The following is a 27304-nucleotide window of genomic DNA, read 5'->3' as shown; positions in this document are numbered from 1 at the left end:
CTCAGGAAACATGGCCTAAATAAGGAACGAAATACAAAAAATACAAGAAACTAAGAATACTGGGCCAACATCTTTCTTTCTGATAAAAGGTGCACTTCACAGTAAGTTCATGTTCACTGAGCTCTTTTTTGTTTATATGTATATATATATATATATATATATATATATATATATATATATATTTTTTTTAATTTATGAAAACATTTAATATTTATAATATTATTTGTACTAAGTATCCAAATATTGGTGTCCCTTTGTCATTTTTAATCTAATCGTTGTATTCTAGATGTTTCTGCACAGATAGTTTGCATTTTCCTCAAATTTGAATAATTTGAATACTGCAAATCTGTGTGTGTGTGTGTGTGTGTGTGTGTGTGTGTGTGTAATTTACCACCACACACAGCTGAGATCAAAGTGTGTGTGCATCTACAAGTAATCTCAGCAAAAACAAATAGATATCCACTACCAGTCAACAGTTTGAATCAGAATCAGAATACTTTATTAATCCCGAAGGAAATTAGGGTTACAGCAGGCAGCACGCTAATGGCGCATGCGCACTTACAAAGGAACCTTCTGACCAACTTTACAAAAACATGGGGAGACATGTCAGAAAGGTAGGCTGATAGGAAAAAAACAACGAAAATACATAACATGAGGTAAGAGCAGGAGAAAAAAAACTCCACTCAGACTGAGCTCCTAGTGGGAGAACAGTTTGATAATAGAAAAAACACCTCAGAAGACATTAAGTTGACTGCACATAATTTCAAATATTTGCTTTTTTAGAACTAGAAAAATAACTTTTCCATTAAGTTCACAAAATAATATACAACACAACAGGAAATGTCTGGGTTTTTTAAAGAAGAAGGAGGCTCCATAAAGCTTTCAGATGCTGTTAAAATAAAAGTCAGCAAACCACTTGAAACACCACCAGGGTTTCTCCCTGTTTATATGATTCACCTGGAAAAGAACATGACATTCAATGTCGATGGATGCAAGAGATTCAGTATTGGAGAAGAGTCCAGTAAGCCTAATCGCACCATAATGCTTATGGGCGCAACCGGTGCAGGGAAGACAACTCTCATCAACGGGATGATCAATTACATTTTAGGTGTTAAATGGGAGGATCAATATCGCTTTAACTTGGTGAATGAAACTCAGTCAACATCACAAGCTCACAGTCAGACCTCTGAAGTCGCTGTGTACAAAATCAACCACCAGGAGGGATTTCAAATCCCGTTCTCTCTGACCATTGTGGACACTCCAGGCTTTGGAGATACAAGAGGCATAGAAAGAGACAGAGAGATCGTAGAGCAGCTACGTAATCTCTTCACTTCCTCACATGGTGTCAGTGAAATCGATGCTGTGTGTTTTGTAGCTCAGGCTGCTTTAGCACGACTCACACCAACACAGAAATATGTGTTTGATTCAGTGCTCTCAATCTTTGGCAAAGATGTGGCAGAAAACATCAGCATTGTGGTGACATTTGCCGACAGTCAACGACCATCAGTTCTCGAGGCGATCAATGCTGCAGGAGTCCCATGTCCTAAAACAAAAGACGGGCTGCCGGTTCACTTCAAATTCAATAATTCAGCGCTGTTTATAAACAACAAACCAGCTGTGGCAGAAAGCATGAATGATGATGATGACAATGATAATGATGATGATGAAGAGGACTTCAATCAGATGTTTTGGAAGATGGGGACGAAAAGTATAAAGAAGTTTTTTGCTGCTCTGAATAAAATAGAAACTAAAAGCTTGACACTGACAAAGGAAGTCCTCAGAGAAAGAAAGCAGCTCGAGAATTCAGTTGAGAATCTGCAGGTGCAGGTGAAACTTGGGTTAGCCAAGCTTGAGGAGATAAAAGAGACGAGGGAAAAAATTAAAAACTGCAAGGCAGAGATCAGCAGAAATGAAAGCTTTGAGTTTGAAGTTTCTGTTAAAATCCCTGTTCCGGAGGATATTTCGAATCCTGGAAACTACATCACTAATTGCAAGCAGTGTCATTACACCTGTCACTACCCTTGCCAGACAGCAAATGATGCAGATAAACGTGGCTGTGCAGCAATGGGGCCAGACGGATACTGTACAGAGTGCCCAGGGAAATGCATCTGGAATGTACGTTATAATCAGAAGTACAAATGGGTGTATAAAGAAGTTAAAGAGAAATGAACAATAAAGGAGCTGAGAAAAAAGTACTTGAAGGCCAAAGGAGAGAAGATGACTGTTCAAGCACTGGTTGACAAACTGAATGCTGAGTACGACTGTTTGCAGGCTGAGGTGGTGAAACTGGTGGAGAGATCTGCAGAGTGTCTGAACAGACTCAAAGAGATAGCACTGAAGCCAAACCCTCTGTCCACTCTAGAACACATCGACGTGCTTATTGAAGGAGAGAAATCTGAGGCTAAACCAGGCTGGAAGCAACGAGTTCAGTCTCTGACGTCCATGAAGGAAAAAGCAGAGCTCATGGCTCACGTGGAGAAATTTAATTAAACATTCTTGATGCTACATCTTTGACAATTCACAAATAAAATAAGATAAATAAAGACAGAAGTAGCATCAAATATTTAGAGGCATTAAATCTCAGCCAGCAACAACAATATTAAGTAATTTAAGGTTTTACCACTTGTGCAATTCTTTTGTTTTTCTATGTTTTCTATGTTTTTTTGTTTTTTTTACAGTTTAATGCTTTATCATTTTTTACATCACTTTAGACAACATAAAACCTAAATAACATACAACACTGATCACAACATAACTGTTTTATTTCTTCATTCAATTATTTTATTCCCTCTTAACTGTTTATAATGCCTGACACACACACACTGTTCTCCATGTTTTAAACCTGCTTAATGTTTTTATGTCATAAAATGCAAATATCATTGATATAAGAGATTTTTATTCTGAGTTACATGTTATGTCTATTCTTGTAATAGCCTGCTGAATGATGGTGACATCATTAAATAATAAACTTTGATAAACTTGAGAGCACATAAGCTGCTGTCTGTCGTGATCCTTCATTGCACAGATTGGCATCTCACTCACTCTGTACTGCAGTCAGTGTAGAAAAGATGGTAACTCGAGTTATAAACAGGTGACAAACAGTCACTGTTAATATTTTGGTTTCTGTCCTAGTATTTCTACTTCTCAGGTTTTGTGTTTTGAGCTCTTTCTGTTCTGTGTCTCTGTGTTCCCTCCCTGTTGCCATGTCTGATAGTGTTAAGCTCGTGTCTGTGCATACCTGTTGTATTGTGTGTACACCATGTGTAAGTAAAAGCTCACTCATTGCACATAAGCCAGTGCCTGCATTTGGGTCTCTCTCTCTCCACTTCACTTCAATAATTCAATTTTCACAAATTTACGACAAAGCAAAACTATAAATACTCATCTTCTAGAGTGTTTCCAATGATAATACCTGACATGGGCTATTGCCCTGCTGTAAGTTTCCTCATAGGTTATACAGTGCAATAATGAAGCTCTCTGAAGACGCTTCTCACAATCTAATTTCTTTTTTTCCTAAAACAGTAAATATTATCATGGCCTTAACAAAAATGTGTCATATCCACACATCCATCCAATTCAGACTGCAGGGAGGCTAAAACCCATCACAACTCCAGTACGGCAAAAACAAGAGGCGCAGAACACAGAACACCTAGTAAAAAGATTTAAAGGCTGATAATCCACAAACACGTTTATTCAATGAATTTACCTCATTGAATATGTATATATATATATATATATAACACATCAACATTGCAATGACAACATATATATGTACATATACACATAGCTCTACAGCAGGATTTAAGCCTAAAGCAGTCAAACTATATGCCTTACATTACATACACATGCACGGACCACAATAAGTACACTGAGCTCATTACTCGGTCCAGAGTAGATCAACGTTCAACATTTGTTTAAAATCATCTCTGTCACATTGGTTGTTTACTCGACAGCACGCTCTAAGTGTGGTATAGAGTTTCTCCTAAAGGCAGAAAGTCTGGAGCACAGAAACTGAGTGCGACCTCTCTGATACAGGTTTTCTCTGACTGAGGTTTCAGGTTTTGTTGAGCCAGCAAATACCACGAAAGCCTGACAATGTTGACCTGACTTCATGGCTCACCCTTCAGGTCTAAGGTTACAGAAAATAAACAATGCTCATCTGTAAGTGTTTAGCTGTAACCCAACAATATCTGCTCCGTCACAGCAAGCTTATTTCAAAAACATGACACACTGCATGTGCTTTAATTATAACTTCATCCTAACAGCACATTTTCAGCAGTGATGTGACAGCATCTCGTACACATCGCTGCAGTTTAATTATACACGTTAACAAAGGCGATATTAATGTAAAGCACCAGCTAGAAATCAACACATGTAGTTTCACACTAAAAGAACTAAAGAGGTAGCACTGTAAGATAACAAGAACAGAGTCTGGCATCAGAGTGTTTTAAATACAGATTTGTAAAGCTTGCTCTAAAATGAGCATTAACAACTCTTAGTACCAAAATATTAAGAAGCTGATGAAGTCAGTCCGAGCTCCTACTGCAGGTCTGATGGTTTGTTTAATTTGTAGGCAGCATGTTGCTCACAACTTTTGAACTGAATTTTACAGACTGACACGCGTAGTGAATCCTCTGGTTGGTCTGCTGGACTGATGGCTTTGTAAGAAGCTCATACTGGTTCAAATCAAACAGAATGTAATCTTTAGTTGGTAAATATATTTTCTTGAGTAATATACTTAAATGTACTCGGTGAAAATATGCCTGTATCCCTGCTTGATTCATTACTGCTTCATTTCACAATCAAAGTGTGATGGTTCATTTGCTTAACAGTTTCACAATCAGCAGTTACACAGTAATACTTAAAATGTCTCTTCATTTCCCAAGTTTTTTTTCACAAATCTTTCAATAGCATTGTTGCTGAAAGGCAGAGCTAAGAACAAAGACAGAACGTAAATTCTTCCCTACATCTTTGTTTACTACCACTGTGGATCTACTTGAATCTTGAATAAATCCTGTCCTCCTTCTGTGGGCTTCGTAGCGCTTTAAAAGTCACACAAATACCCAGTTTTTTCTTCTGAAGAGAAGTCAACAGGGAATGTAGACACTTGTCAGCTTTGTCGGGGCTCACAGGGGCTTCTTGTTCCACCTCCAACTCTGATCAGTGGGTCATAAATGGACCATTCAAATGTTGCGTGCTGCTCCGTGTGACCCTCCAACAGCTATACTGCAGGACTGTAGCACGACGTTACTTCCTTGTTGTCCTGCTGTAGATTCTCAGTGAGTTTCAGCTTGGTTTAGTCTTCCTGATGGGTTATCAGTGCAGCATCAGTCTGTGATGAGGTTTGATTTGGCTCCATCACCATCTGGTCACAAAGCTCCTTCTCCTGAGGGCTCATTGGGATTTGAATGTCCCAATTACCTCTCTGTAGAAAAACAGACCAAGATATGGAAAACTTCACTAAACAGTAGATCATTTTACTTCACACTGAACCTCAAACTTAGTCAGTACGTGCAGTAACACTCTTTACTATGTGTATTTATGATTTAGGTGTCAGATATTCGGTAGAAACAATAATTATGAGTGTATCACCAGCAGGGTGCGCTAAAGTACTGCTGCTGTTAGGTTTGCTGATATAAATTGTGACCTCCTGGTTCAGATATTTTACACCACAGGTATTCTGTCTGTGTAGATGAGAGGTAGTACTGACCAGAGACTGTGGCAGAGGCTCTTTATGGAAATGTGTTTTACAGGTTTCTGGATGACAGTGAACGATGGACCAGAAGAAAACAAACAGGAGTCCCGCCATGATGATGACCGTCACCGTCAGGGTGGTCGGCGTCTTCCAAGCAGGAGCATCTGGATCTGCAGATGAGTCGGGAGTCAAAACCTCAGTGAGCTTGAGCGCTCTTGTAGTTCACTGCATAAATGCTGGCTTTAAAAAATGTCTGTTCAATGATCAGAATTAGATTCAGACCTTTTAGTTCTTTAGGTTCTTTCTGGATTTTATTGTTTTTTCTCTGCGTCTAATGTTCAGATATTTTTTAATTGAACATTTAATTATTTTGAATAATTGATGAGGAAACAAGGACCACTGTTTCCAAAACTAAGAAAAGCCTCATCTGGACAACGAGGAAGGTTCCATATTTTAATTTAATTATAAGCACAAATCTTGATGTTTCTGTGAAGTAAAGACTTTATAGGCAGATCATGTGGAATAAGAGAATGGGTTTGATGGTGAAGATCTTTTTCTAAAATTGTGAATGTTTTTTTAAAATTTGGATTTCTTTTGGGAAAGGGAAGACTTTTATTAAATGCTTTTTTGCAAAGTGATGAAGGTTTTAACTTCAATGAACTACCAGGTATTATGAAAAGAGAAACATCTCTGAAACTAAGAAAATATTTTATGAAATACATTTTAAATTAGAAGGATATTTAAGCATGACCTACAGATTTTATTGTAATTTAGAAACATGTTCAAAGTTAAAACATTTTAGGAAAGTAAGTGTGTGTGTGTGTGTGTGTGTTTACGCCTGTACCTATGATGGACACACACTGGGTGTCAGTGCTGTTGCTGCGAAACCCTGAGTTCAGCACAGTCTGCGCTGTGACGCAGTACACTGCTCCCTCCTGCAGGGCGGCGATGTGCAGCACCTCTTCCTCAGCAGGCATCGAGTACACGACAGCCTAAAAGAGATCAAAATAACGAAAATGTGAGTTTTTTTTTTATTTTAAACAATGAAACAAAGAATACAGCAAATGCATAAAAAACAAAGCTTAAACTGTGTCATTAAATTAAGTCAGAAAGGAGGAGACACGAAAAAAGAAACAGTGTAAGAAAAGGGGACAAAAAGCAAGAGTGTGGGGGAGAAAACATGAAAACGTGAGAATAAAGGTGGATTAAAAGAAATGGAAGGACAGGCGGAAAGAAAAAAGAAAACAGAAACAAGGAAAGGAATCACAATCTCAACGAAAATAAATAATCAAGGAAAAGAAAAGAAAGGAGCAAACGCAAGAATGAAAACATGAACTAGAAATAAAGAGAAAAGGAGATCAGATAACGACCTGCAGCTTTTCGCCTTTTTTCCAAACGGTCACATCGACGGTTGACGTCAGAGGAAGAGTCTCAAACGACACCTGGATGGCGTCGCCTGCTGACATCACTGTCATCTTTGGTACCGACAGCTTGGCTGCACACAGGAATCACTCTTTATTATTTCTATTAGAAAATGTTTTTTCTTGGCCAGGTTCACAGGATCACGTGGGCTCTTCAAAGTAAGTCTCACATATTTAAAAATTCAAAAATTCAAATGGACTTTTCTGCACATTTACTCTCTATCAGATATTTTAAAACCAAGGCCTCTTTCTTTCCTTTAGTGCCTGACTTTTCTCTTCCTGCCTGACGATACGTCTCAGCTGAAGACAAACATCCATAAACACACCGAACATCAGCCGTAAAACAGACGTAGCTGTCAGCTCTTGTCTTACTTTGTCTCCTATTGAAGGGAGGTCTGAGTTTGGTCCAGGCGGAGCGCTGCGAGCCGCAATGCGCTCTGACCCGGATGTTGTAGTCAGAGTCTGATCCCAGGTCAGAGGTCAGGTCACAGTGACTGAGCGTGATCCGCTGGCACCCTGGAGCCTCCATCCACCTGCCGTTCTGATGCTCCAGCTCAAACTCTCTGCGGACGTCGAGCACAGAAAGTTTTAGTTTTCTTTTAGATATTTCTTGGGAACAGAACAGAGACTCTAAAAGTTCATATAACAAATTTCGATTCATATAACGATTTCTTCATCCAGCACTTTTTGGTTCATTTAGTCATATTAGTGACCAGCTGTTGCATTTCAATCCAATTATCCCCGTTTTTAATGTCCATATTTTGTTAATCTACCTCTGTTGTATACAGTGCTTTGAGTAGAAAGCGATATAAGAATCAGTCCATTTACCATCTTTAGATGCTAAACATGATGCCAACTGTGTGAGCTCATTGTCTCCTGTGGTTGAACTTTCTTCCTCTTTCTGAGAAGCTACAGTGAGGTAATAATAGATTCTTCTCAAGAAAACTATGATGCTGGAGCTGAGGAGGAACGTAGGTCTGAACAAATACAACCAATAAACTCTCTGCAGTGTAACAGCTTCTTTGAGTGTCACTGTTTATAAATCTGTCTTTCCTGCCTCAGTGATTCCCCTCCTGCTACTCGCTGGGTAATTTTGATAAAGCTGTTTTTATTAGCTTCATTTAAAGGAGCTTTTAAAATACACCTCTGCACGACTCCACCTCCTCCACCACGCACGCAGCATTCCTCATTGCATTTGTTGTTTATTGCACATCACTGAAGATTTAGCACAGTAATGACTCAGGATTCAGTCAGAGTCAACCTGTTAGGTGGCATTTATGACATTTATCAGAGGATCAGAGGTGTGGCTGAGCCTGTCTATCGTTAGGTTTTGGTGTGAGCTCATAAAGCTTTTACACCAGGATGATTTTTGTCTTTAAATATTTATAATAAAAAGCAGAGGAATAATTAAGTTTATGGTTGTAAAACTTTATAAACATCATTGCATCTGCATGCATCTGTGTGCTTTCACTGTTGGGGTGCATACACCCATACCCGAGCCTTACACCCATAGCCAGGTCTTACACTGCTGCTACGCCTCCAAAGCAGAAAAAGAGGGTGGAACCACAGGTGAGAGTTTTTCGAACAGGTCTTATGATCTCACTGTTAGTGATTTGTTGGAAGTTATTTACTCGTTAATTTAAAGGTGGTTTTTAGACGTCTCTCTTGTGTTGCAGTGATAAAAGACACTGAAATTCTCTCAGTTATGAAACTGTTACTGACTGAACAGCTGTAATCTTTGTGGCTTACACTCAGGTGACTTAGAACAAACTGAGGCTGTAATAACTAGAATAAAGCACTAAGCAAAAACACTTCCGTCCAGCTATGAACACAGACGTACCTGCTGATCATTCTTTGCTCCTGTTGTTTTAGGTCACATGGTTAGAATTACATCAAGAACAATGTCTCCCTGTCAGGATCACTTAGTTTTAGCTGTCGTTGTATACAAATACAAACATGCAATAAATAAACCCTGTTGGTCATTTCTGTGTTTGTCAGTCTGCAGCAAAGACACGAGAGTCGGTGCTGTTTGTTTGTCGGCTCTCAGTCTCAACACTGACGTCGTTGTTCTAGTCCAGTCTTCTTGCTCGCCTTCATGTTCAATCAGCCTCTACTCTGCGTAGTTTAAATCTGTGCTCTCAGTCCCGCTTTTAGGCCTTCATTCATTCAACCTACCTCCTCTCCATCTCCACCTCACAGACACCTCAGTCAGAGCTCCATCCAAGCCTCAGTCTTCATCTTCACCACCACCTGCATCTACACTCTGCGGCGTCCTGTCCTAAATCCTCTCACCGTGGAATTCTGACTGCCGTGATGTCTCATCGGAGTCTAATCCCCAAACTCTGCCTCAATAAACCATGTTTCAATTCTTCAAAGTGATCTCTCTGTATTGAGCTACAGGATGAGGTCGACTTTGAGCTCCAAACTGTTCTTACTAAAATTCATATTTTTAAAAGTCATCATCAGTTTGTTTTGTGTATGACTTTTTAATATGGATCATTCAATATGGATGTTCTGTTGGGGACTAGTGTAAGCAAATATTTGATCAGCATTTTTTACAATACTTACCCCTGATACTGGACAGAGTACAGAAGTGTAGTGTTGCATGAAGCCTGCAGGGGGGGCCACCTCAGCATGTGTCTCATGTCGACAGACTCCATGAAAACACTGCCAGGAGCCGGTAGCGTCCAAACATCTGCAGGCACAGTAAAATGTCAGATCGAATGTTATAAATCAGGTATCATAAAAAATTTAATATTAAGTCAAATTTAATATGAGCAGAACACGTCCTGATATCCTCTGGTGACATATGACTAATCAAAACATCAGATGGATATTAAAAAAGGAAATTGAAGCTCCAGCTGCAGACACGTATAAACCCAATCTAATCTAATACTGTTTGCCTGCATCTCATCGTTACACACACTGATTTATTAGTCAGAAGGTTCACTTTGTGTTTTGCACTTGTGTTTCCAGTTTTCTGATTGGTTTCATTTAGTTTGGGAAAAAGATATCTGGCCTTAACCGTGTGCCTCAAAACATACTGCACAGAAAAATGCCATAACTTGATGCTAAAGCCCAGCATGAGTCATAACTTGCTGAACGTCCATATTCGCTGCATTGCTGCACTGACTGTGCTCAAGCTGTCGGTGTTTCCTTCTTACTGGTAGTTACTATTGCCACTGACCTCCCACTGCAACAAGTTAAACTGCAGTCACTAAACCATCTTTTGGCACCAAATGGTATTATAGTAAAACCGACTCCAGTTCAGCTGCAGCATAACAAATAGAGGTTTTTGACATTAAGACATAATATTTGTTCTTCATTTTGGAAAATGTATCTATTTTTAAATGCATTCATTATAAATTGTTATCATTAAGTAAAGTTTCAAAAAGCCCAAAATAATAAAGAAAAGCCCCCAAAGTTCATAAATGTCATGCATGTCAGTTTTTACTTCACTTGGCTTGCTGAGCCCAGGTGAGAGTAGTGTACAGCTCTACACGGGTATAACAGGGATAGTAATGATCAGTACTTTGAGGAGCATCCATGAGTTCTGAGCAAAGCACACTCGTCTCGGCTTTGCTTGCATGTACGTGACAGAGCGTCTGTCTGCATTGGCTCCACACACGTCAGGATGAGGGGAAATAAGGCAGGTTGGTCTTTTCAAAGCGGGGTTCAGTGAAGAAATGGAGAAAAGGAAACTCGATCATTTTCATTTATGGTCAAATTAACTGTATTATTAGTTGGTAGATGTGATGAAAACAACATTAAAAAATAACTATTGTAAAAGTTACACTTATTCAAAAGGCTTGAATTAATATTTTTAAGATCTACTGGATGTCAGACTGGATACTGATGAAGCTGATGTTCCTCCTTCAGTGACTGTGGCGTGCAAGAATCGAGTGTCTGATTGGGCAATACAAGAGTCCACTTACACTGTAAGATCTGCAGTGGACTTTCTTGTGTAGGTGTACTTTTGTATTACTGACGTATTTTCTATTTTCCAAATTTTTTAGGGGGGAGGAAACGAATATGGGCTGTAATTATTTAATAACTCATAAATCTGAGTAATTTTGTGGTGGCTTAGGCTGACGTGTGTGTGACACTGCTGCTCGCTGTTTACATGACTGAACCTGGATCTGTCTGCTGTGTTTGCCCTGTTGACGCCTTTAGGTGCATTTTTAACGCAATTATCAGATTCTTCATCTGTGATAGATTTTACTAGAAGACCTCCAATAATTTTTGATGTTTAGTATTTATTTATATGACTAATCATACTCATCTGTACTCATACAATTTATGCATACAGTCGTTTAGTTCTTTATGAATAAAGATGATGATGATGATGATGATGATGATGATGATGATGATGCTCTCTATAGCTTTAACTGCTCACTTGGCTTTCACGCAACAAACATGAGATAACACAGATTCCTTCAGTCGTGTTGTGCCGAGACATCACCGGTGCAGCCGAGCTTGTTCATCTGCAACAGCTCAACTAATTAAAATGTAACAATAAAAGGCATAAAGCTATGACGTTCCATTACACTCAATGAAAGCTTCTTTAAAACATTTCAGGGCTATTATAACATAATGCAATGTTACGCTCACAGCAGCTTCAACATTATCAGATAATGTCAGAAGTCCGGAGAGTTTTCCGTTCAGTTTTATTCGGCCACATATTAAATTTAATAAAATAAAATAAAGAAAAAAACAGACATAAGTAGTCGTAGTTAAAAGTTTGTGCAGCGTAAATAAGTTACTGTTTATTATTCGAGCTGGCAGCTATAAGAATCACACAAACTCCTGCTTCATGTGTGTGTGTGGAGTGCACACCATAACTGCTTCTGCACCTTCACGGGGTTCACAGGGAGGTCACAGAGACACGACTGACCTCCGCTGGTAATTACTTCTTATTCTACAGATTTAAAAATATATCACGTTGTGTTAATACAGATAAGAATAGACACATTTATAAGCAAGTGAAAGCATTTCCAGCTGAAACATGAAGTTGACATATCCATTAATAACTTAGTAATTATGATGCTGTTATCACAACAATGTGTGTGTGTTTGCACACAGACTACTATAACTTTAGAACCTAAGTGGTATATGGTTTTTAACCTTTTAATGTTTTAATGTTTTCTACAACAGTTTTATAAACTACAATTTTTTAATCAAGTATCCAGATTTGTGTGTGTGTGTGTGTGTGTGTGTGTGTGTGTGTGTGTGTGTGTGTGTGTGTGTGTGTGTGTGTGTGTGTGGACTCTCCATAAACCATCCCATTCAAAAAGAAATCCTGGTAAAGCAGCAGCCAGACTCCCTCCTGGAGGATTTTCCAGCCTGTTAGTTGATCTTGTGTGAACAGCACCTAATGCTGCAGAGCCTTCATGTGATTGTGTGTTGGGCTCAGACAGAAATCAGGTCTCTGTGTCAGCTGAATGTAAACTCACCATTTGTGAAATTCAGCAGGGTCATCATCAGCAGCAGGAGACTGACAGTCATGACTGCAGCACTTATCTCCAGACCAGAGGGAGAAATGAGCCCGTCGGTTCCTTCATAGCCAAATCTGAGCAGGTACCTGCACACAGGCGGATCGTTAATATGAGATTAAAAATCCAGATCTCTGTCAAAATAACCCAGATCCTTCTGTGCTCACTCAGGTCTTGAAGACAATTAGAAGATCACAGTGAAATCACAGGTTTCAGTTCGTCTATCGTCTTTCTGCCAAACTCTTGTTTCAAACTCGTAAGAAGCGTCTTTCGTCTCTCTGTAACTCGGCTCTTCTCTGACCTGCAGAGAGGAGCTAGTGTGTCCGGATGCTGAGGGTGTATTTGGGGCAGGAGATCCGGTCTGACCTGTTATGATTTCCCTCAAGGCGCACAGCTGTCAACAGTAAATTACTGGCTTAACTCATAACACGGCTGTTGAGCTTCTGTAACACAAACAAAGATCATCAACGCTGTTTGTTATCAGTATTAACACGGTCAGTACATAGTGCTGCTTGTCCAGTGCAAACAAGTGTCTGATTGACACACCAGCCGGTTTCTGAGATCAGATTTTAAATGTACATCATGATCTTATTTTCTGTTCAGTCCACATAGTGAGTAAGCAGATAAGCAGCCCTGACAGCAGCATTTTAGAAATGAATGGTTCCTTTAAGTAACATCCTCAGATAGAATCTGGGCTAAAGTGCCAAAGATAACAAGCACTCGTTTTCATCTTCAGCAGAGGGAATCCTAATCTCTCTTGGAATACATTTTATCCACTCGTTCACTTCATCCAGATGCTGTGTCACCTCAGCGTCTGGTGGTGTGCAGAGGGGGACACACTAAAAAAATGTGAGTTAATTTCTGTCATAAAATTTCAGGAGTTATGGCCAAAATGCAAGATGACAAGGCTGAAGTCTGGCCAATAAAAAGCAAGCCTGAGCATGAATCCAAAGCAGAGACCAAAAATGCAAAGAGATAAAAATGCAAAGAGACACATGCAGGGAGTCAAACAAGCAGAAGACAACACAACACAATCAAAGAACACAGCCAAACTGAAGCCTTTAAATACACACAGGAGCTAATGAGGGATAGTGGCAACACAACGGTGGCGACAAAGGGCCAAGTAGGTCTGGATATCTCTGGAAATGCTGTACTTTGATTTACTCGAGGTATCATTGTCTAATATTCAAATCTGTGTGACAAATATGAACCAAGTAAAAGCTGTGTACATGAAAAACTACTCAACCCCCCCGAAAACAAGACCTCCAGCAGCACCAGGCTCAGGGAGGGGCGGCCATCTGCTGCAACTGGTTGGGGGAGAGGGGAGGAAGGCGGGACAAAAGACATGCTGCAGTAGAAAGCCAGAGATGAATAATAACTACTGATTGAATGCAGAGAGGTGTACAACCACATGATGAGTGAGGAAAGGTGACTGAAGAAGAAACAAATGCTGAAGCCAAAGCAAAAAGCAAAAAGCACAAATGAAGATGCTTCACAGCCCTGCAGGGTTTTAAAGAAGACATCTGCAATATTTACACAGCTGCTCATCTTGTTCTTTCAGAGCCAAAACATTTGCTCACAGAATCGTCTGTTTGGATTTGGTGACTGCAGCTTAGAGCTCGGATAACTTAAAACAAAGAACTGGATGAACAGCACCACCCACAGGCAGGAAGGCGCAAAAGCACTGCAAATGTAGGTCACGAGTCATACGAGCTTTGTTTTATTGTCGAGTGATCATATTTCTAAATCACACCAATTTAATTTTCTTCAAAGGCCTTTAAAAAAAAAAAATATGGTGACTTTGTTGTGACTTATTCATTCTTTTCAAAATACCGTTATAAGTGTTTAAAACTACTAATTAATGATTAAGGCTGAATGTACAGTCGGGCGCTCCTCTCATACATTCATTTTAATAACTGTCCCGTGGTTGTAGTTTGGATTGGACTTTATCCCTGTGATGTTGTGCATTTGCAGTTAGACCTGATGTGGTGTCATTAGTTGCCTGAAACTGTATCACAGGCTGTTGTCTCATGGCGTGTCTTCGACGTGCTGAGGGGCTTCAGTGCATGTTGAAAAATGGTTCTCGTGCATGAAACGCATTAAAATGTGATTAACTTTTTGTACACTGTGTGACGAGTTGAGATATAGAGCATCATGGCCAAGGAAGGGCAGAAAAAGGAGATGAATAAGAGCTTTACAAACTGAAGAACTGATAAGCTGACCTGCTTCTTCACAGCAGGAGCGGTTTTGCATAGATGTCCATTTAACTGTAAAAGCAACTTCTGCAAATGTTATTGTTCATTTAAAAATAAGGACATTCAATGCGTGTATCTGGGTGTGTAACAGTTTTTTCCCTTATGTTAAATGTTGTGCACCATGTTCGTGATTTACCTGTTTGTTTTTGCCAGTCTCTTTTCTCTCTGGTGATACAAAGACCATAAAAGTCAGACTTTGGACTCTCATGACGATCAAATATTAACTGTTGTCAACCATAAAACTATAAAACCTCGAGCATCTCATACAACCTGCTAACCTGCCGTCTGCAGCCTGAAATCAGCACGTATGACTCACACACAAACCTTTCAAAGCTAATTGCATCAAGTATGTTTCTATTGCTTTCTCATGTAGTTATGTTACAAAATATGTTTAATCAGGAAGATTAGCAAATTAAATGTTAAAGAAATATACAGAATAATATTTCTGGTGGCTCACGATGGTTTCAGTGAAGATTATGTCATTAGTAGGCATGGCAGGCGACACTGGTACACTTCTCTTGTTTAGCTGACTCAGCAGTGCAACCAGGACTTCTTTATTTGGACGTTTCTGTTCCTCTCCTGTTCTCATCGTCCAGAAACCAGAGAGCACCTGCTTTACTGATGAAGTATGTGAAGAATGAACTTCAGTTTAGGGTTCAGTGTGGTGAAGGATTTTTAGAACAGATGAAGTGGCGTAGTTTCACTTCCCTCCAGCACAGGTTAGGTCAGAGCCACACAGTAAAACAACTGGTGGAGGTGATGTTGAGCAGGCATGTGGGGAACTCGGTTTCAAAGCAATAACAGCTGCTCGATAACTGACTTCACTCAGTCTCACTTTCTTTATTTCACTTCTTTATTGAAATTCTTTGACTGGAATTTTAAATTGGACACAGATCTGTGATTACTGATAATATGAACACTGAATCTGTTAGTCGAGGCTGAAAAAGGGGTGAAAAAATTATTCAGCAATTATTTAAATAAATAAAAATAAATTTAAGTATAAAAAATAGTTTTAAATTTATGACATGTATGTAAGCCATAACTAACAACCATTCATCTTATATAATATATATTTATATAATTATAAATGTAATTATAACGATTATGTATTGTATGCAGTAAACGCCCTCTCCCATAGAAATGTCAGTATCAGTATCACTCGCTTGCATAATGAAAACAACTCCAGCACTGGAATATTTTTGTTGACCAACCCAGAGGTGTGTTTTTGTGTTTTTCTGTAGAGTATTTGGATTTAGTGAGAAACCTTCCTGTGCCAGAAATCTTCTGAAGGTGCTAATGTGAGGTTGGCACATTTAGCCTGTGGCTCCATTACTGATCTGCGGCTGAGCTTTTCTAGCATGATGATGCTGAATGTTTCCTGTCATTTAACATTAGCAAACGTCTCCTCTGAGATACCTCAAAATTCACAAATAGGATATTTACTGATATATTTTATCTTGTAAAACTTGTGTTACTAATAAAGCATCAAAACAAAACTCATTAAAAAACAAACTGACATCCAGATGAGCAAACTGAAAGTACAAAATGCTGGATCATTTCTACATTTCTATTTCCTGTGGCACGCTCACAGCAGCAGTTTATCAATTAATTTTAAAATATGCTTGTAAAGAACCAGATTACCCTACATGTGATCTGCTAATAAAATAACCTCCAATATTGTAAGCTGTGCAACGTCGCCGCAACTCATCCACAACTTTTTGCATTTTAAAGAAAAAGAAAATAATCGAAAGCTCCAGGACCCAAGTAAGAATACCCAGTGTCCTCTGCAGAACACAAACCCTCTCAAAATAATAAAAACTTGTGGATCATTGTGACTCAGGTGTGGCTGAAGACTCGACTACATTATCTATCATTGTCATCGATTGGTGTGTGGTCAGGGGGAAACAGAAGGAGTGGCCCTGCAGTTTATGGCCCCTGTTAGAGTAAAGTCCCTGTGCTGGAGCACCAGATGTCAGATTAACAGGACGTAACTGAAAGAGCGACACCAGAGCCTCCATCACCTCCAGTCTGTTCCTGACTACCTGAAGGCTTCAGCTTAGAGGACACAGAGTTACTCCCTGTTAATGTTCTTGTGACGTTGCTGTTGTTAGGCTATTTGTGGTCGCTGGATTTTTGGGGAGAGTTGCTGTGGTTTTTTTTAAGTAATTTTTGTGGAAACATCTGTAATCATGTCGACGGCAGTGGAAGCGGTCGGGTTCATCATGTGCATAATCAGCTGGCTGGTTAACGGTGCGGCGCTGGTTAACGACTACTGGAAGGTTTCCACCGTGTCCGGCAGCGTGATCATCTCTCAGAGGCAGTTTGAAAACTTGTGGCACGCCTGTGCTGAGAACAGCGCGGGAATCGCCGAATGCCGGGACTTTGAATCGATGCTGGCCCTCCCCGGTAAGACCAGACACTCAAGTCCTCCTGTTACTTATCTCAAGCCGAGAGTTGATGTCAGACACTCTGATCAAACCTGATAACAAAATAATGTTATTTTATGACGTCATTATATTTTGCTTTAAAAGCAGCATTAGTGTCTATGAAAAGCAGAACAGGAGATGACTGAGCAAACAGAATAAAAAAACTTGTTAAACTGTTGACCAATCGTGACCCAGGAAACAGGATGTGGTCAGAGCTTTTAGGCCCCACCAGACAAACAGTTTAGTTTCCATCTCTCATAAAGCTATACAGGTGTCGTATCTTTGTAAAGCTCTTTGAAACCTTGTCATACTGGCTGTTTAGAAAATAGGCCAGCATGTCGCGTGGCAGCATTTCAGAATTTGTCGTCCAAAGGTTGCTGACGGTGTTTCCCGCCTAAAGTAAAAATGAAAATAGATACTTATTAAAATGTTTGTTATAAAGTTGCCAAGTCTTCAGAAAAATCTTAGCTTGATCAATAAAGGTTATTATTGGATTGTGTTAGGTTGACTTTTTCTCAGTAATTGTTATACAAGGATAGTTTTTGGACGCCATTTTGAGTTTTCTCTGTTGAAAGCAAAATGGGCAGAAACAAAGAAACTTCTCTGAGAAGAAGGATAAAAACCCCAAACAAACAGCTCAGTATGTTTCTTCATTCTTTACTTTACTTGGACTTTAATGTGGGTTCAGCAGGTTTATCTATAAAAGCAGACTGGAGGCTTATTTTTGATGGTTTTTTGTATTTTTAAAACTCATCAAATCTCTCGACACTTTTTCCTACATAGTGATAAAGATGTAAAGAGACGCCAGGTTTCCTCCTGCAATTGAGGCTCTAATGAAATACTCCAGTATAAAAGATTCAAAGTTACAATTTTTGAGAGTTTTGAACGTCTTTAGAAAGCTTGTCCATATAACTGGTGTTATAAAGGTGTTTAGTGACATATATTTATGTACCTGTCTGAGTTTAAATGGCTGTTGAAACCAAACTCATCATCATTATTACTCAGTATGACTCCTACCAGCTTACCTACCATTGCTCTTGAAATTCCCTGAAGCTCATAAAGAGGTGTGGTAGTTGTTTCTAATGATCAGCAGAGGTCATCTGGTTAATAAATGACTGCAGCAGCTGTAAAACACACAAATACACACCTAATGTTACAGCCAGTTCCTCCTTTTCCTTAAACAGTTTAGCTTTTGTGTATTTTTAATAAACGTTTAATAAAGATGTAAACATATAAATGAGTTTTACAGTAACAGGTGGTTATATATTTATATATATATATATATATTTACCTTTGCACAGGTAGTTATTTCCCTGTTTGTTTTATATTACATTTAAAATAAAGAGTCAAGGGAAGTTAGGACTGGTTTTACTGGGATTTATGTCACCGGCTGGAGTATTTTTCGTTCTTTTTGACATTTAAAGTTTGATTACAGCTCACCTCACTTTGTTTTGCATGAAAACTATGTTCACATATAAAATAAAACAAAAAAACAGGTTTCAGAATAAATTATTTATTGATTCCAACGAGTCTAGATCAGGTTTTGTCACACAGCACAATAGGTAAAAACAGGGGGATGAACAGAAAGAACTCAAAGGACAAACCTGTCACTGAAAATCAAAGAGTTCCCATCAAGCGCTCAGTTTCTTTGTGTTTAAGCAAAACTGATCATCTATTTGTAAATTGCTGGGTGTGTTTTCCATGAACAGGGCTGCAGAGGCTCTGTTTCTATGTGAATTACAGAATTACCCATAAACCCCGAGTAAGTATGTAAACAATAATTAATGACTTCTTTCTGTGTCTGCAGTCCATGTACAGGCCTGTCGTGCCCTGATGATCATCTGTCTGCTGTTCGGCCTCGGCTCCATGATTGTTGCTCTGCTTGGACTCAAGTGCATCAAGATCGGCTCAACCACCGAACAATCCAAGGCCAAGATCGCCACCATTGGAGGAATCCTGAGCATCCTGGCCGGTGAGTGTGATGGTTCATCTCTGTCACTTCACATGCTACAAACACTAACACAGAAAACTTTGTCTGAAGGGAAAGTCAAGAAAAGGTTAATTGATTTTCTATTATTAAGACACTCAGTAGAAATTTACTACAAAATACTATCATAAGTTTTAGATATTTGGATATTTTTGCATTCAGTGTTGTTGTAGATTGTCTAAGGAGCTTGGAAGGAAAAGCGTCTGGGCCTGTTTAAGTCCAGACGCTTTTCTTTCCAAGCTCCACAACAGAGTTATTGTGGATTGTTATATATTGATGTATTACAGATGCTGGAAGTTGGAAGCTCTGCAAGTTTTTTGCTCTTCTTCCTTTCTTTTATTTCAGTGAAGTTTCTTCATTTGTTTACTGAATGAATTTACAGATATATCAAAGAAATGATTACAAACTTCTGCATGAGCAAAACTGACATGACGTGTTTGTACAGTCTGCAAACCTGGAGCATTTCTCTCCATGTTGTTCTCCAACTAAGCAGATATTTGCAGATTAGTGCTGAATAATACACAAGTTAGATCCTAGAGTTTTACTCAGTAAAATTGGAGCACAGACTTTTTGGAAGACCTGTCAGTATAACTAAGTGCACCGTGCTATTTATTAGATAATGCATTAAGAAAAGGACCAAAATAAAAAGGAGTGAGTAACACAGACACGTGGAGGCCCTCATACGATCCCCGTGTAGGCTTAAACCACAAATGTTTTTTGCAGCATGAGATGATCTTTTCATGCTTGGTTCTCTCCCAGGATTAAAGCCAAGCGCCTTCCTCTTTTTCCTCTCTTGTGTAGTTAAAGTTTATTGATTCACGTTTGTGTTTTTTTTATATAACACCAATTAAACGTAGGAACTGTCACCTTACAGTCTTCCATATGGCGAAGTGAAGAGCCTACAATAACTACTGAGTGTTTATTGAATGTTATATTTGTAGGAAGTGTTGAGTCAGAGGTATAAAAATAATAAAAAGACATTGAAAGTACAAACTATATACATGCTGTGTGGTGGAAACGAAACAAAAGTAAAGTGAAACAGAAACATTTTTTAGTAAGAACTGGTGATGCGATGCTGTGAGTGCACTCACAGGTGGTGGAAAGAGACTAAGAAAGAAAGGAAGTGAGGCTGTAATACTTTGTGCTTGTGTCTGCAGGTCTTTGCTGCCTGGTAGCTGCTTCCTGGTACGCAGCCAGAGTGGTTAATGACTTCAATGATCCGTTCTACGGTGGAATGAAGTACGTTCACCACACAGATGCTGAATTTTGATCTCATGAGAAATACCAGAGTTAAAAAGAAAAGATGATTGCCATTAAGGGACAGCTGAGTCCTTTTAATGATAACTATTTTTAATTCCTCCATTAATAAATTTGTTTTTGATGCTATAAACTAATATGACATGCTTTAAATGTTAATTTAATCTGATTTTATTTTGTTATATTTGATCTTTTTTGCATTTTAAATGTAAGTAAAACAAGTAAATCTGAGCATTTTCTGCCTGAAACTTAAGTTTAAGCTGATTTCTGTCTGTTAATAATTGTCACGTCATTTCCAGGTTCGAGCTCGGCACCGGCCTCTACATGGGATGGGCTGGAGCCTGTCTGGCCATGCTGGGCGGAGCTTTTCTCTGCTCGGCGTGTAAGAGAGCGTCGGTGAAGAAAAGGTAAACACGCACTCGTTACTTTTTATTGTTGAACTCTTGACATTTTCAGTTGTTCCAGTCCGGGGATGTTACTGCTTTGAGAATCTGTCTGACTTTGTATTTCTTGTTTTGCAGCGGTTATTATGGAAATGCACCACAGAAGGTGTACACGCCCACAGCCAAATCAGAACCAGATGCCAAAGCTTACGTCTAAATGCAAACTTTGTGGTCCCCACAATGTCATAACAACACAATCATGCAGCACTGTCTGTATACACCTGATACTCAGACCGGTGTTCTGTGTTTTTCTGTCATTTTTTCTAACTTGTGTTTGAAAGAAAATCTTAAATCTTAAAGAAATCACAAAGATTTACAGATTATATTGATCGATATAACTGTTTGTGATTCTGGAAACCCTGTGTGCAGTTTGTTTTTATCGGAATAAAGTTTGTATTACATAAGAAATTGAGGTGTTGTGCTATTTTTTAACCACAATACTCATATTGAATCCAAATCTTCTGCATGGATGTGGCTTTTCTATACAAACATTCATGTACTGTATATTTATTTGGTATTTTAAAATATTCAGATATGAATCCTGACAGGTACATCTCACCTCTATAAACGGACTTCCTGAAAATCCTCTGATTTGTCAGTAAATTCACCAGTAATTATAAAAACACAGAGAAAACTGTAAAAATGCAATTAATCTAAACCAGTTGTCATTTTCATGAGATGCTTTCTGTACTAGTTTTGCTTCTGTTTGTGTTCTTTTTTCATTGCTTTCTCATCTCTTTTGTTGCTGAATTTGCATTTTGTGCTTCTTAAATGTGATTTTAATCATTTGAAAGTAAACAATCCTCCAGAAAACAAAAGGACATGCAGTTAAAGGTGCAATTTGTGTAAAATTGTATATTACTGTTTGAGTTAAATGATGCTTGCAGCAGTGTTACATGGAGCTTTTCCACCAGCTGCTTAATGAAGTCCTAATGTTGAAGCCAAACGTGTTTATTAAAGCAGACATTGTTAATGAGGTTGCCTGTAATGAAGTGTCTATGGACACTAATAAGATGGCAGCTCCAGCAGTTTTTAAGCCAATAACATCCTGGAGTGCATTAAATTTGGACTTTGGATTGTACTGTTAAAGTTTTGCAGCTTCTCCTTCTGTTAAAGATCTCCACCATGACCATATAGTCCGAAGTAATTAAGTCATAAATAAACATTTAAATGGCAGAAAAGTTCCCGTTTTTTTTATCATCGTCTGTGTAAGTTTGTTTGTTTCATGTTGGTCTGAACTAAGAAACAACAAGAATTTTTTGTGGATTAATTTTGTGAAACTTTCTCCTTTCCTGTAATTTTGCACATTGTTCACATTTTAAATCATGCTCACACACGTCTTTCATTTACTACAGAAACATTTATTTATCATATAGAAAAACTGCACCTTCACTGCTACGGTGAAGCTTGTTATATCCAGCCACATGTTACACTGCACCAGTGGTTCCCAATCTTTTTTTGCTAGGCCCCCCTTTGTTTTACAAGAAAATTGTTCGCACCCCCCCCTTCTCAAACCACACACGCCCATATTTTGCTCCATTGCGGTTTATTTCACACCTCAAACATTTAGTAAACAATTAAGCAAATACAAGTAATCTGCAATAAATTACAGGTAGCAATAAAATAAACTACTAACTCTTTTACGCTGCGTCCGCACCTACACGGGTATTTTTGAAATCACCGAAAACGGAGATTTTTTAAACTCCATTTTTGCGTTTACGTGTGGACGAGGAATACAGAGTTGGTCACGCAATGTCAAAGGTATGTGCCTTTTTTCACGTCACGCTGTGCGCACGTTATTGTTTACATGAGATGAATTGCAGAATAGCAGATAGAGACAAAACACTGTTAATCTGACTGTCTGCAGGTTTTACACGCAGTTACTGTCCCTCCATTTACAAAGGCAGAGGCGTCACAGTGTGATTATTTTACTGTAGTTGTTTTTTTTCATGTGTAATAATGTTGAATATTATATAATATTCAACATTGCTATCAATACATTTTTCAAATAATGCCACTCTGTGCAAAATGGGTTTAAAAACATAAACAGCTGTGGGATCCTGTTTGTCCGTGATTTGAACAGCCCAGCAATGCTATGATGCAGGGGAAACCAATCCTGCAGGGAGACCTACCTCGGCACTTGTGCAGGTGAAGCCAAAGGGCAGATATGCTTCACCATATTTTCTGGTCTTTGGCTTAGAATGAAGTTGGTTTGGAAACATATTCAGCGATGCTTCATCTCCTGCTTTGCGTTTCTGTGGACACCCGTGCTAGCAGTGTCCAATAGTGATGGGTCGTTCGCGAATGAAATGGCTCTTAGAGCCGGGTCTTTGACGTGAACGACACGAGCCGGCTCCTTATCGCGAGCCGTCACGTGGGTTTTTTTTTTCTTTCTCTCACCCTCTCTCTCGCTTCTCGAGCAGAGTGAAGCTGACCCCCCACCCACTTGAAACGTAAAGGCAAATAGTGCTACGTTTGTGCAGATTTGTGCAGGTAAAATTAGCGTTTGTGCTGCTACGGTTTCCGAGATATTAAACTTTATTTTATAGGTCATTCAAAGGTCACCATCCCCCCAGACTGCTCCAAAACAAACCAAAATGGTCTACTTTTTTAGTGCTACGTTTGTGCTGATTTGTGCAGGTAAAATTAGCGTTTGTGCTGCTACAGTATCTGAGATATAATGATTTAAATTATTACGGCCTACGCTGTATAACACCAGTGTCTGTGGCAGTGAGTTTCAGCAGCTGTGGAGTTTTGCACTTTTTCTAGGCTTGCTGCATATTAACTTTTATTAGTTTACACTTTAGTAACACAATTTATTCAGCGGAAAGGTCGATATTTCTTTTGTTACCAGTGTAGAAACGTACACAAGGTAGGCTAAAGTTTTTATTTTTTCTGTGGCAAAACTGAGTTTCATGTGAAGTGATTCACGTATACCTAAATTATTATTATTTTTTACATACCCAGTTGGCCTCTATGATTTTGTTTTGAATTATATATGTTCATTATTATTAATGTAGCTGTCTCAGAAAAAATGAAGTGTTTGCTTTGATAGGTTGTTACCTACGTGTAGAAAACTGAATATTCCACAGCACCTAGGCGAGGGATCTTCAACCTGCGGCTCTAAAGCAACATGTAGCTCTCCGGCCCCTCCACTGTGGCTCTTATAAGACCAGGTAAGTCATTTTTTTATTATAAAGACAACAAGAAAGGGTTCTGTTAACAGTTTTTTTTTTTTATGAAATATCTGCATTGACTATTCACTGAATGTACAAGGCTTTTAAAAGTGATTTAATGTTTCTTAGGTTCAAATCTGTTTACTGTAATTTTCAATTATTATGGTAGCTGGCTTCATTTTAACAAATACTTTTTTCCGTTATAAAGCTTTGATGATTCATTGTCTTATCAAATCTAAAAATAAGCATTTTTATTTACATTTCCATAGCTTACACGATACAACAACTCATTTTCTAGATATTTATAGGCTCTTTCTTTTTTTAGGCTCTAGACAGGTTTTGTAGCAGCAGGGGTAAAAGGGGCCCTTTGAAATGAAAAGGATGCTGACCCCTGACTTAAGCCACAAGGTAAACACAAAACAAATACAGAAAAGTTATTGACAGAAAAATAAAACGGTTACTTTCAAGGCTACGGGTGAAGGTGACTGGGTGTGTAAAAGCAAATATGCATCAGACTGACAAAGAAAAGAGCGTTAAAAGATTTTTAATTTAGAACTTCAACTTTATGTGCAAAACTGAACTTACTGATAACACACACTAGCCATTTGAACACATGTAACTGTAATGAACCAAATAAAACAGAAAAATGCAGGCAGCACTCATTATACTGTGTATAACACGGCATGGGGTTGTATTTTTTTCTTTTCAGATGCTCCTGTCACTCCATTTCCCAGGTCATCATAGCACTCCCACACACATGGAGCTCTCCTGCAGTATGCAGTGTAATGCCCCAAACCATCAGTGGTCATCTTTCCATGGAAAGCAATTAATGCCCTCAAAGTGAACGACTTTCCTTGGAGAACCAGGTTGGAGGGAAATTCATTCAGTGGAAATTCTGTTTGGTTTGCAAGGTCAGTATCAATCCACACGATATCTCCAATGTTGTAGCTGTGAGTAACTGTCCCTGCACAGAGCTCATTTCCTGTGGTGCTGTCTTCTGTTTTGAATTCTGATGGACACAGAGATGGATTGGAGAGTGGCCTGAGGCAGGTAGACTCAGGTAGGCCAAGTCCTGCTTCCACAGCAGTGCCAAGATGAGCCATACCAGACTCTTTGAGGACAGAGATGGCAGGAGAAACAAATGGCACTTCCCTTGTCATCCCTTTGCTGAGGTAGCAGTGCTGTGAAGAGCAGTGTTTGGTAAAATAAACACTTGAGATGTACCTCATTGTCTTAGCAATTACAGCGGAGATATTGCACTGAGCATCGATTTGGATCGCAGCAGACCTCAACGAGACAGCTTCAAACATTACACTAAGCAGCTCTGCTCTCCTCCTGTAGGTTTGTTGGGTCACACCATCTGTGGCAATGGCTTTCACCAGCTGCAGGACTGGGTTTTCACTGTCTTTCAGAACAGCATTTTGAAATGTGGAGCTGTCACAGAAGGCACAACATAAGCACTGAAAAAATGCATCAAATGCACAGGTATTGAGCACAGAGATTGTCGATTCCCCTAATCTAATAGGCTGATGGAGGTTTCCATTTTTTAATAATCCCACTTTCACTCTTTTGGCCCCAAAAGTTTCATCTGCATGGAGCCATTCGGTACATGAAGAGAGGTAGGAAGTCCTCTTCCTTTTTTTGGGTGGAACAGCTAGGCCCCTCCAGTTCTCAACTGCATCCCCATCAGCCGGAAGAATGTTTGTGGCAGCATCAGATCCCACAAACGGGTGAGCATCCATTTTTATTTTGTCTTCTGCATTGTGAGTCGTCATGGATCCAGAATTGGCATCTGTGACTTTCAGTGATCCCACCGTTGCCTCATCTTTGACCTTTTCTTTTGCAGAACAAATCCGCATATTTCCCTCGATGAAGGAAAGATGACGAGCAATGAAGCGATCGACTCAAAGAGGCAAGTTGTCATGTTTGAAAAGGCCATGTTTTATGTTTTTGAACTCAGCTTCAACAGTGGCTGAACTTGCTGTGATGCTGGTGCTTTGGAAGAGAGGGACCATTATTCCTGTCCAGAGTGGCAAGTAACTTGCGAGTCTTATTATATGAGGAATAATCTCAGGGAGAAAGTGAATATTATCTCTATCCCCGTTTGCTGCAGTAAGTGACCTGCTCTCCTCACATATTTCTGTTACCCACTGTCGTAGGTCAGTCTGGATCTCATCCACTGAATCCACTCTCTCACTTTCCTCCGTCTGTTCATCTGGAATGATGATGGAGTCTTGAGCAATTTGGGCTTTCAAGTATTTCTTGCACCTTTCTGAAGGAAGAGGGGCTCCAGAATTGTCATCACCTTCTGCCTCACTGAGGGCCACAACAGTGATAGCATGTAGGAGCTGTTTTGCATGGTCCAAACATTGAGACTGAAGAAGTTTTGCTAATGACCTGACAAAGAAATCTTTAACACAATGTGTTTTCTTCTTCAGGCAGTCCCACTGGCATATCATCTTGATGCAGTGCGCAACATCAACCCTGATATAACAAGGGGGGAGTTTGGCAGACTGGGTTCCAAGAAGGACATGAAAGCATTCATTAAGGTAGGACTTCAGATCAGGATGAGGAGTGAAAGCCTTGACCAGAGCTCCCAGAATTGCCAGAGAAAAGTCACTCACAGCTTCCTTTGGCACAGGTGCACCTGCACGAATCCATTCTGTCAACCAGTTTGCGATGGCATTAACATCATGTTTCTCTGACAGCATTTGCACCACTGGGACACTGGGGCAATTGTTTTCTTTCAGAATACCTTGATAAAGGAAGATATGGCCAGATTTGCCATTTGGTCTCAGCAGTTTTTTCACAACTGAACCGGTTGCATCAAAGCACACAGTTGGGGGAGATTTTTTTGACAATGTCTTATAAACATGCATCTGTGTTTGACTCCAGTAGTGACAGAAAAACCTGTCCAGTCCAATATCTCGGATGCTACCACTGTGAGGAACACTATATTTTAACAATTGCAGAGATGCAATGGGGTCCTTATCTCCTAATTCCAAGTCTTTTCTCTCTTGTTTGGCTTTTCGCAGAGTGGCCAAATTTGGAAGGTGGCTTGGCTCAGGATCTCCAACATCCATCAGATCTGCTGCCCTCGCTGACCTCCATACAGTTGGATGGACCTTTGCTCTACGGAACACAAGTGTACA

At 39.3% G+C, this 27304-nt stretch overlaps 2 protein-coding genes and 1 pseudogene across 2 annotated transcripts; 2 read left to right on the top strand and 1 right to left on the bottom strand.

The window, feature by feature from the left end:
- The first annotated feature begins 840 nt into the window (after positions 1 to 840).
- On the top strand, positions 841 to 2571 carry LOC146612798 (uncharacterized; annotated as a pseudogene).
- A 2725-nt stretch (positions 2572 to 5296) lies between these two features.
- On the bottom strand, positions 5297 to 12621 carry il20rb (interleukin 20 receptor subunit beta). The gene is made up of 7 exons (XM_085377505.1): positions 12570 to 12621; positions 9685 to 9811; positions 7489 to 7679; positions 7066 to 7190; positions 6540 to 6687; positions 5711 to 5865; positions 5297 to 5425 (listed from the first exon to the last, which is right to left on the bottom strand). Exons 1-7 carry the CDS (start codon positions 12619 to 12621, stop codon positions 5297 to 5299), a joined length of 927 nt encoding a protein of 308 aa, XP_085233631.1.
- Positions 12622 to 17052: 4431 nt separating this feature from the next.
- Positions 17053 to 21133, top strand: cldn15la (claudin 15-like a). Its single transcript, XM_085377528.1, has 5 exons — positions 17053 to 17269; positions 19097 to 19261; positions 20434 to 20515; positions 20833 to 20940; positions 21055 to 21133. The coding sequence occupies exons 1-5, from the start codon at positions 17053 to 17055 to the stop codon at positions 21131 to 21133; spliced, it is 651 nt and encodes a 216-aa protein (XP_085233654.1).
- The last annotated feature ends 6171 nt before the right edge of the window (positions 21134 to 27304 follow it).

Source organism: Diplotaxodon limnothrissa, linkage group LG18 (genome assembly GCF_057381915.1).
Source record: "Diplotaxodon limnothrissa isolate DT_005_m linkage group LG18, D_limnothrissa_male_GT1.1, whole genome shotgun sequence".
NCBI lineage: Eukaryota > Metazoa > Chordata > Actinopteri > Cichliformes > Cichlidae > Diplotaxodon > Diplotaxodon limnothrissa.
This window is presented reverse-complemented; position numbering and strand designations above follow the sequence as displayed.

Excerpts from the sequence above, each read along its gene's own strand:
- il20rb (XM_085377505.1), bottom strand. The coding sequence starts at position 12,621 with ATGACTGTCAGTCTCCTGCTGCTGATGATGACCCTGCTGAATTTCACA. Across the intron at positions 7,680-9,684 it reads TACTCTGTCCAGTATCAGGG|AGAGTTTGAGCTGGAGCATC; the intron begins GTAAGTATTGTA and ends CGACGTCCGCAG. Across the intron at positions 5,866-6,539 it reads CCAGTGTGTGTCCATCATAG|ATCCAGATGCTCCTGCTTGG; the intron begins GTACAGGCGTAA and ends ACTCATCTGCAG.
- cldn15la (XM_085377528.1), top strand. The coding sequence starts at position 17,053 with ATGTCGACGGCAGTGGAAGCGGTCGGGTTCATCATGTGCATAATCAGC. Across the intron at positions 17,270-19,096 it reads ATCGATGCTGGCCCTCCCCG|TCCATGTACAGGCCTGTCGT; the intron begins GTAAGACCAGAC and ends CTGTGTCTGCAG. Across the intron at positions 20,941-21,054 it reads AGAGCGTCGGTGAAGAAAAG|CGGTTATTATGGAAATGCAC; the intron begins GTAAACACGCAC and ends CTTGTTTTGCAG.